The sequence below is a fragment of the Stigmatopora argus genome, chromosome 3 (assembly GCF_051989625.1).
Source record: "Stigmatopora argus isolate UIUO_Sarg chromosome 3, RoL_Sarg_1.0, whole genome shotgun sequence".
Classification (NCBI taxonomy): Eukaryota; Metazoa; Chordata; class Actinopteri; order Syngnathiformes; family Syngnathidae; genus Stigmatopora; species Stigmatopora argus.
In genome coordinates this window covers 9,313,513-9,324,073 of record NC_135389.1, presented here as the reverse complement: position 1 = coordinate 9,324,073, position 10,561 = coordinate 9,313,513, and the positions used below count along the sequence as shown (strand labels likewise).

General features: G+C 41.0%; 2 protein-coding genes across 2 annotated transcripts; both read right to left on the bottom strand.

The window, feature by feature from the left end:
* Positions 1-1,894: 1,894 nt before the first annotated feature.
* Positions 1,895-4,503, bottom strand: LOC144071919 (uncharacterized). The gene is made up of 3 exons (XM_077597425.1): positions 4,457-4,503; positions 3,784-3,804; positions 1,895-3,573 (listed from the first exon to the last, which is right to left on the bottom strand). The coding sequence occupies exons 2-3, from the start codon at positions 3,790-3,792 to the stop codon at positions 2,332-2,334; spliced, it is 1,251 nt and encodes a 416-aa protein (XP_077453551.1). The 5' UTR covers positions 3,793-3,804; positions 4,457-4,503; the 3' UTR covers positions 1,895-2,331.
* A 556-nt stretch (positions 4,504-5,059) lies between these two features.
* On the bottom strand, positions 5,060-9,458 carry tmed6 (transmembrane p24 trafficking protein 6). The gene is made up of 4 exons (XM_077596216.1): positions 9,111-9,458; positions 7,758-7,884; positions 7,474-7,637; positions 5,060-6,464 (listed from the first exon to the last, which is right to left on the bottom strand). Exons 1-4 carry the CDS (start codon positions 9,372-9,374, stop codon positions 6,237-6,239), a joined length of 783 nt encoding a protein of 260 aa, XP_077452342.1. The 5' UTR covers positions 9,375-9,458; the 3' UTR covers positions 5,060-6,236.
* Positions 9,459-10,561: the final 1,103 nt, after the last annotated feature.

Below are 10,561 nucleotides of genomic sequence, written 5' to 3'. Positions count from 1 at the left end.
AATACAATAATCAAATCTGCATAGGTGATAAACTTCATCAAGGTTGGTCATTTTTACCTTGGGTTACAAGTACTGAATGTTAATACAGCCACTCCTCAACTTACGAACGCAATTGGTTCCGAGCGATTGTTCATAAGTTGAATTTGTTTGTAAGTTGATTTAGTGCTATATTTTGTATTATAATTTATGTTTAAGGCCTATATAAGTATATTGAAGGTTTATATAAGTGCATTTGTATGTTTAAGGCTTGTATAAGTAACACGCATTGGTTTGTACTGAAAAAAAAAACATTTAATAAAATGGAGAGAATATGTACAGTACTGTAGAGAGAGAGATAGATTTATGTATTAGAAACTGGCCAAAAGAAGCGACCTAATGACGATTGCACAGTTTTCTTCTTTTTTTCATCATAAATGATGCAGTAGCACTGTATGGCATCATTCAATTGATTTGCAAACTTTGTGCAACGTTCAATATTTGGGTCCTGCTGCTCGATCTTTCTGTTTATAAATGGTACTGAATGTGCAACGCTCACCATTTTCTGACGCGCATCAAGCTTCGTTATTATTGCCACTCGTTTCAAATGAAATGGCTTGCCTCTTCCTTGCAACTCCCTCAATAGAAGCCTTTAGCTTTTTACCAACCATATTCAATATTGGATGCATGAGATATTTAATGATACAAATGAAAAAGGTTCTTTGCACACTGGAGATACATTCACGCACTTCCGCATTGCAACAAAGAAGGTAGATGCTGGGTGAGCTGAGCTCTCACAGCGCCAGGCGTCGATATTAGCGGCGGAAAGAAGTACTACTCCGAAAAAGACGCGAAATACAAAATTGGACTTGCGAACATTTTTGGACTTAAACGCAATTTGCAGACATGTTCGTATGTACCGTTGTTCGTAAGTTGAATGTTCGTAAGTAGGGGAGCGTCTGTATTTCCATTTTATCATATTGACCATCAGTACGTACTTGTAACCCAAGGTGTCTTCTTTCTGGTGGCGTGGGGGGAAATTCTCGCCTGAAAATCAAAATAGTACTTGATTTTAACCTTATATAGCAAAATATACTGTTTTCCCGGCCCGGCCCGGTGGCCCGAGTGGCGTCAGCCTCACAGCTCGGGGGTCCTGGGTTCAAATCCACGTCGGTCCACATGTGTGGAGTTTGCATGTTCTCCCCGGGCCTGCGTGGGTTTCCTCCGGGTACTCTGGTTTCCTCCCACATTCCAAAAACATGCATAGTAGGCTGATTGGACACTCTAAATTGATTCAGGGTGTCCCTTGCCTCTGGCCCAAAGTCAGCTGGGATAGGTTCCAGCACCCCCCACAGCCCTAGTGAGGTTAAAGTGGTTCAGAAAATGATGAACGAATGAAGGAATGAAGGAATGAAGGAATGAAGGAAAGAATGAAGGAAGGAAGGAAGGAATGAAAACGTGGATCTGAGAAGATTGGGAATATACACATCCCTCGAATATCGCAACTTCAACTTTCGCGGCTTCACTACATCGCAGATTTTTTTCTGGGGAAAAAAATAAATAAAATTGTCCCGGGACCAAATGGTCAGTAGTTCGATTACAGGTGATGAATGCCCACTCTCAAAAATACCCTTAGGAAAGCCCTGAACTCTAGTGAGTTGGCAGTACCTTGTATGTCTGCAGCACTGTTGGTGACTAACGGCTACTAAAGTGATTTGAGAATGGTATAAACCTGCAATATTTTCCATTCTGATGTAACGCATGAGACTGGCCTAAAACCCCTTTATTTAAAAAGAAAGAAAAACTGCAACATTGTTTTATTGCTCAATTTTTTGTTTTTATATAATCTGACGGTGCTCCTTCCTTACTGTGCTCAGCATAAAAAAATTGTGACGAACTGAAGCAGCAACTCATGGACTCAAAAGCAGGCATTCTTTATCAACGTGCTTGGAAAATTACATACTCGCATAATTGGGCAGAAAATTTTCTGTTCATTGCAAATATTTACATTACGATTAATGTCAGTGATGTTTCAAGAAAGGCTGAACGATGAGCTGCTCTTTTCTTTGATGGCAGAAGATCCATAGTTGATGAGTGTATCCAATTTGAAGTGCTCTCTTCTATTCACTATATTTAAAGCTTACTTAAGCAAACACAAGGCAAAAGAGGGTCCAAGTTAAAAATTTTCTTCTTCTGGTCTCAGACTAGCAATCATAAAATTTGTGACTCGAGTCAACCAGAGTTCTAGTCCCTAGAACGACGAGTTCCAGCTGTCTGGCAAAATGTGTAAGGAGTCTTTATATGACCTAAAACAACCTCTGACCTTGCCTTAGTGAATAATAAAGAGGGTCTTGATCAACGATAAATATTTCTAATGACGGTGTTTCCCATGACACGACGGGTCTGCTGGAAGACCGCTGGTGGCACCATACCATTAGGTTGCACCTGGTTCAAGGCGGCTCTGGGGTATTGGCCGTTGTAGCTGATCACGGTGGAGGTCACAGTCTTCAAGGGGGGCCGGTAGAGCCTAGGCGGAGCACTGAGGACCATCCCAGGGCGAGGGTGGTGGGAGAACATTTTGACGGGTGACATGGGAGTATGGGTCACTACAGTGACTGGTGAGATGAGAGTTCGGTTCATTGCAGTGACTGGTGGCATGAGAGGTGGGGTCATTGCAGTGACTGGTGACATGAGAGTTGGGGTCATTGCAGTGACTGGTGACATGAGAGTTGGGTTCATTGCAGTGACTGGTGACATGGGAGTTGGGTTCATTGCAGTGACTGGTGACATGGGCATTGGGTTCATTGCAGTGACTGGTGGCATGAAAGTTGGGTTCATTGCAGTGACTGGTGACATGAGAGTTGGGTTCATTGCAGTGACTGGTGACATGAGAGTTGGGTTCATTGCAGTGACTGGTGACATGGGAGTTGGGTTCATTGCAGTGACTGGTGGCACGAGAGTTGGGGTCATTGCAGTGACTGGTGACTTGGCAGCAGTGTCCATGTCAAATGACGATTGACGGACAGGATTCAAAGTGGCAAAAGGTTCATCACTCTCAATTGTATTTGCTCTTTCGAACGAACCGGGATTGGAACTCTGCATAGCAACGTCGCAGGAACGGCTCATCCGTAAAAATTTTAACGGCACCCTTTGGCATTGGATAGGCATGGGGTGGTCAAAATCTTCTGGTCCGTGTTGGGCAGCGATGGCCCTCAGGCCGTCCCTTAGGGTGTTGCCATCGCTGATCTGCAGCGCGAGCAAGAGCATCTGGATATTCTCGTTGAGCTTCTGGCTGATTTCCTGGAACTTGGACCCGTGAGAATTGGCTTTCAAGATGCTGACAACCTTCTTGGTTTGGGAAAATTGGCTCATGAAATTTATGGCGTTCCACAGACTTTGAACAAGTTTCTTCAGGGCCTCCTCGATGTTGGGTGAGGTGTTTTCAGGCCGCTCCTTGAGGCTCTGCACCATCTTCTCCAAAGTGCACACACGTTCACCCACTTCCTTACACTGGACCTTGTTGGATTTTGCCGTCTTTACCATATTGTACACCTTCTTGCATAAGCTGAGGGCAAGCTCAATACCCGTCAAAGCCAGCTGAAACAACAATTGCACAAATACTTAACACCTCACATAAATCCTGTGAATCTCAAATACATTATTGACACATGAAAGACAGCAGTTTAAGTGAATTGGATATTTATGGTTCTAATAGCAGGAAATGTTGATTTTTGCGCCACTCCATTGAACACAAATGCTTGAAGCAAATACACTCAAGCGTGTCATGAAAAATGCATTCATACTCACGTCAGCCATGTTGATGTTCACCTGCAAATAAAATCAATTCACTTGTCACAAATAAAGCTTAATAATAATACAAATATTAATATAACATATCAGAGCCATACTTACAATTTCAATTAATTGCATGGAAAAAATGCCTTTTTTGTATTACCCTCCATTGCAACCCATAAATCTTTTACTGCCAAAGTATTTGCTGTAATTAAAATAATGCCGTAAGGGCGTCGCCTAGGGGGTGAGCTGTGAGCTGTTTATTTTCGATCTTAAGTGGAACTGTACAGGAGTAAAAAACAAAAACAACATTTTAAGATGATAGGTTTTACTTTTTCATAGTAGTTTTAAGAGTTATCTCGTCAAACATATACACACACATATATATATATATATATATACAAAAACATTCTGAACTTGTGTTTTTCTACTGAGGCAGCAATATGCCTCTGAAAAAGTGGTCTGTCGTATCAAATGCTTTTAAGTTAAATTAAGACTGATAAGACATCGGAAAAAAATATTGTAGCTTGGCAAACTGGTAAGTTCGGCTCTTTATTACACAAAACGTTTTAAACCCTTAGATGAGCGAACCGAATCACTAAAAGATCAAGGCCCCAAAATAAACCGGAATCGAGTCAATAATAATAAATAATAAATGTAGAAAATACTAACAATAAATAATTTTCACCTTGTTCTTGTAGTAGTCAACACTTATTGGAGTCTTCTGTGTGAATGAGGTCTTGGCACAGGCTTACTAAAAACAAACTCCCAACCCTATATGCGTCAAACTAAAGTGAAAGCTCTCTCTCTCTCTCTCTCTCTCTCTCTCTCTCTCTCTCTCTCTCTCTCTCTCTCTCTCTCTCTCTCTCTCTCTCGCTCTCTCTCGCTCTCTCTCGCTCTCTCTCGCGCTCTGTCTCTCTCTCTCGATATATATATATATATATATATATATATATATATATATATATATATATATATATATATATATATATATATATATATATATATATATATATATATATATATATATATATATATATATATATATATATATATATATATATATATATATATATATATATATATATATATATATATATATACACACATATATAAGGTTTCCACCTTTTTTGTTGTGGATTATTATTTCACTGTTATACTGTTTTGGTGTGAAGGAATTTCCCATTTCCCACGAGTACATGGCAGGTTTCACATTTTTATCTAATATATATATATATATATATATATTTATATATATATATATATATATATATTAGATAAAAATGTGAAACCTGCCACGTACTCGTGGGAAATGGGAAATTCCTTCACACCAAAACAGTATAACAGTGAAATAATAATCCACAACAAAAAAGGTGGAAACCTTGGTAAATTAAACTCAATTGATTTCACATGGTTGCTTTTTATATTTTCATGTCTACATCCGCATTCTATTGTGTTAACCTTGTAAAACATAGCTTTTGAATAGCTTGAAATGTGACGCATTTGCTGCGCTGTTCCATTTCCCCATACCAAGTGCGCCTCAAGTTACCACTGAGCAAACCAGTTTCTCCTCCCATCAGATGACTGAGGAGTTGAATAATCATTCATTCATTTTCTGAACCGATTTATCCTCACAAGGTCTGCTGGAGCCTAGAGTCCTAGCTGACTTTGGGTTCGAGGTGGGGGACACCATGAATTGGTGGGCAGCCAATCACAGGTCACAAGGAGACAGACAACCATTCACGCCCACACTCATATCTCTTGCGTGGGTATTCTCCAGGTTTCCTCCCACATCCCAAAAACATGCATGGCAAGCTGTTTGAACACGCGTGTGAATGGATGTCCGTCTCCTTGTGCCCTGTGATTGGCTGGCCACCAATTCAGTGTGTCCCCCGCCTCGTGCCCGTAGATAGCTGGGATAGACTCCAGCAGCCCCGGCGACTCTTGTGAGGACAAGCAGTTCAGAGAATGAATGAATGAGTTTAAACTTTGTCCAAGAACGACATCTCCCATCTGCAAAACAGTTTTCACCCCAACATTTCTCACTCATGACTTATTTTTCCCCTGGTTTTTATAGAAAAAAAATACAGAGGTGTATATAAGGGAAACATGTTATTTTGAACGGGAGGTTGTAATTTGACTTTTTAAATTGAGCAGGGTAAGCTCAAATTGTGATTGGTCTGGTGACGGTCTACTTATAATACGGTGCGGTCTAAATGTGAAAAAAATATCGCTTTCTTGTAAAATCTGGGAATATGTAAGTGTAATAATGTTTAAGATTTATTGGAAGTTGTAAACAATATTGTTTTCCAGAATGATATTTCTACAAGATTTTTTTTTTTGGGGGGGGCTTTTTTTGAGTTGTCGTTTTCACGGATAAAATTATTCGATATACACGCATGTTGTGAGTAAGGAGTACCAAATGACGGGGCCGTTGAGCAAAAAAAGTTAAAGAGCAAGTGAGAAAATCAACAGGCACGGGGATCGCTCTCGGCTTTGGGGCCAAAGAGGCTCTGGAGAAAGTGTAGCTGCAGATAACCCGCCAGCACCACCAGACCGCTGAGAGCGGCAGAGCAGCAATTGACACGGCGTTGACTGGACACCAACAGGAACTCGTCGGCACCGTGCCGCATGCGCCCCGAGTTATAGTGGCGGAACATGTGAAAAACAGCGTTCTCCACGCGCAGCGACGATGCCTGCAAGCAAACGTTAAAAAAGTTTTGAGTCACTCAGAAGCAGAGTGGGCCAAGTCCATTCTACTCATTTTATAACACCGATATTTGAAGTCAACTAGAGTAATCAAATGGTTAAATGCTCTCAAAAATGTGGAAATAGACACTAGCAGGGATTGGCATTGCGTCATTTTTTTTTTTGTTGCATTTTCTTCCTCAAATGAGGCAGGCAGTCATATTCTCACGTGTCATAGGTTTGATAGATGTAAAGACACAAATCCAGATGAGAACTTGTGAATACTAATTGTACAAATACGCAAATGCACTTCACACCGTCAGTCCACTTGAATTTTTTACCATTTTGTAAATGAGTTGGCCTAGTCTTATAATTACAATCGAAGAGACGGCTAAATGGAGGAAAAGATTACCCTCTTAATGCCCAAACCATGACATATCCTTTTCTTTTTTGCACTCATTGGCTCCCACTGACGATGCTAGAGGTCCTATCCATTATGACTGGGAATTCGGTCAAAATGGATTGGACGTCAAGCACAAGCATTCACAGTCACATACCTGTCAACCTCTGCCGATAACTTCCCTTATAAATGATTATGATTCCCCTTACAAGCCCCCAAAAAACCTTACAAACACCGTACGAGTCGTACGGTGTTTGTAAGGTTTTTAATTGGACATCTATCGCCATCAATGACCTGCAATGAATAAAAAAAAACCAGATTGCATTTCTGGTTTTATCCCTTTTGATTTAATGAATGGAGCTTTTATTAATATGACAATTGATCCGCTTCTTTTCGAATATTATTTAATAAGATTAAAAAAAGTAAAATAATTGCTAATATTTTTTCCTTATAGTTTTTTAATGACCAAAATTGTGTATCAACTTTTCAATAGAATTCCAATGTAGTGATCCCTGTCCCTGAAAGGGTTAATTCTATACATTCATCCATTTATTTGTATTTATTTTAAATGCAAACCAAAAATGTAATGTGTCATGTTTGGTTTGGCAGTGACGAACCTCGATGATGCTCAGCGTGTCGTTGAGTTTCTTGATGGCGGTGACCTTATCGTCTCCCTTTTGTTGTTTTGGAGGTACGTGGTCGTAGTAAACGCCAAAACTGAGAGAAACTTGCATGCTGCCGAAACGGTTGTGGAAGTTGCTGAAACACATCTGGTAGAAACCTGAACCACACACATAAGCACACAAATTTAACCAAAACACACTAAAACCTTTATTTTCCCTCAGAAAATAGGTATAGATGTCAAATGGTGTGTTTGTGCGACCCATGTGAGGGAGCGTACCGGTCTCTTTGACGTCCAGCTCAATTTGTCCGTCTGCGTCGTCGACGGTGGAAAGCAGTAGGCCGCTGGGCGCGTTGACCGTGACCGACAGGTGGCGGTCGTGTCCCACGCCCGTCACCCACTGCACCTGAAACCGCACAAAGCAGTTACACTAAGGGTGGGAACCTCCCGATACGATTTGCGATACAAGGCTCACAATCATCTCCCACTACGGCAATACAACAATGATAGATCCACAAATCAGAAAATCAATCTATGTTGTCCTACGATATAACTGTTAAAGAGCAAAACTAGCCATTTCCAAATAGAAAAATAACAGATTTTTGCATTGTCGTGGACAATATGTCAAAACATCTTCCTCTCAGACTACAAGAACATTTCCGATCAAAATTTCTGGAAATAAATTCAGCAACATTATAATATAGCTCAGACATGGGCAAACTACGGCCCGCGGGCCATATACGACCCGTTAGACCTTTTAATCCGGCCCGCCGACGTTGTCCAAATTATTATATATATATTTTTAATGCGGTCTAAATACAGGAAATCATTGGATGACCTGCATGAGCAATTCTGCCGTCGGTTTTGTGATTTTGGAAAAATTGACAGCTGGTGTCATGCCCTTTCTCACAAGACCAGGAAACGGTTCCACAGGAGTTGCAGTTGGAAATGATTGATCTCCAATGTGACAAGTTCAACTCCCTGAAAGTCTGAGTTTTAGGCTTCATTAAGTGCAGCCAAATTTCCAAACATCCAGAAGATGGCACAGAGGATTCTGGTGTTATTTGGCTCTACATATGTGTGAACAGACCTTTAGTCTAATGAAAACCAAGAAAGCACCCCATAAATCCCAGATGAGTGATGAGAATCTTTATACATTAGTCCTTTTTTCTGTTTATGTTTCATATATACTGTTAACGGATGCAGTTTTTTATATGTATCGTATCTTGTGCTGACCCGGCCCGCCTGTCAAATTTTTAGTCAATGTGGCCCCCGGGCCGAAAAGTTTGCCCAACCCTGATATAGCTACATACTTTTAAACGAATGAGTCTTTTGTTTGCTCATTGTCTGACTTTGAAAATGACAGACGACCATTTTATTTACTGTCAAGACTAGCTTTTAAAATTGATGCCCTTGACGGCCAATTCATTTAGACTGAGAGGGGCCGAATGAATGAATGTTCAATTTTGATAGCACCTTTTTTGAAACGATAATTCAATAACATATCGATATATACGTATTGTCACAGAGCTACAGTAGCGACAAACAAAAACATGCCCAGTAGGTTGAATCATGTCCCAGTAGTGACAAAAATTCTGGTTCAGGGTTACTAGCGTGCTCGCATGATCTCACCACGAAGTTGAGATAGAACTTCTCTCCATGGTGAGCGAAGTGCCAGACGCAGTCCATCCCGGCTGCGGCCAGGACCATCGCAAAGTCGTACTGGTCGGCGCCCCAGAAGAGCTCTTGGTCCGTCATGTTGGGGTGCAGGTTGCCCAGCGGGCCTCCACGGGCACCCAAGAACCCAAACAAGGTCACTGACAACAGTAAGTGGCCGAAAGCGTGGCGCTTCATCTTCAAATGATGAGGAGCACCCACTTCCCGGCGGCCAATCATTAACCGAATGGGAAGGCTAGGGAGGCCCGCAGCTGCTCCAGTGTGATAACATCCAAGTATGTACTGCCAGGAAGGTGCTACTGGCACACTTTGTTAATGTTAGACAGGTGAATTTACAATATTTCAAAGTAATAGAAGAAAACTCAAAAGTACATGAAGGTAAGTCAAGGAGAAATCTTACATCTTTGGCACCGGTCTTCATTTTTGTCAAGAACAGGAAGCAGGCAAACAGGAGGGAAGTACTGGTGCACAACTTGGGATTTTAATTTAAAAATATATATATACAAAATAATAACAATTGGGAAAAAATTAACAAAAATAAAAACTAAACAGGGGAGATGCACAACAGGCAAGACATACAAAAAAACGGGGTTTAAATACACAGACAGGGATTGATGACAATCACATCTCGGTCACACAAGGGAAGGAGAGCCAAAAGGGACACACCAGGAGAAACAGATTCAATCACGCGGACAGGATACACAAGGAAAACACACCCATCCACCAACCCCAACAAAACGTGAGTTTTCAGTTCTCGCCATTGATGGAAGCTTCTCTATTGCTAAGCCTTGTCTTATTACTGCATTTGTCGCTACGAGTTTTTTTTCTTTTGCTTTAGTGGTAGAGGACACCAATTCAGACGATTTGTAAAAGTTGTAGCAGCCTTATTTTAAATAGCCTCAAGATGCAGGCATACATGTGAGCCAGTAATTGGCTAATTGGGGGAGGGTGGGACATGTAGTATATACAGATAATCAAAACAATGACAACTTTTATAGGCTGAAAATCGACTTTTAAAATGGTAAAATCTAGACTTTACCATTAAGAAATGTGTGGTATTTCTATTGTATATTTGCAATAACAATTTCTTTGATATCTCTTAACATCGGGTAATTTAATTTAATCTCTGAATTATTATATTTGCGGTCAAGTGGTTAGCACGTCTGCCTCACGGTTCTAGGACCCAGTGGGTCCTTAATGTGTGGCATTTGCATGTTCTCCCTGGGCTTACATGTTTTTTTCTCCAGGTACTCTGGTTTCCTCCCACATCCCAAAAACATGCAGGTTAGACTGGTTGAACACTCAAAATTGGCCCTAGGTATGAGTGTGAGAGTGAATGGTTGTCCTTGTGCCCTGTGATTGGCTGGCCACCAATTCAGGGGGTCCCCCGGCTGGTGCCCAAAGTC

Excerpts from the sequence above, each read along its gene's own strand:
- tmed6 (XM_077596216.1), bottom strand. The coding sequence starts at position 9,374 with ATGATTGGCCGCCGGGAAGTGGGTGCTCCTCATCATTTGAAGATGAAG. Across the intron at positions 7,885-9,110 it reads AGTTCTATCTCAACTTCGTG|GTGCAGTGGGTGACGGGCGT; the intron begins GTGAGATCATGC and ends GTGCGGTTTCAG. Across the intron at positions 7,638-7,757 it reads GCTGGACGTCAAAGAGACCG|GTTTCTACCAGATGTGTTTC; the intron begins GTACGCTCCCTC and ends TGTGTGGTTCAG.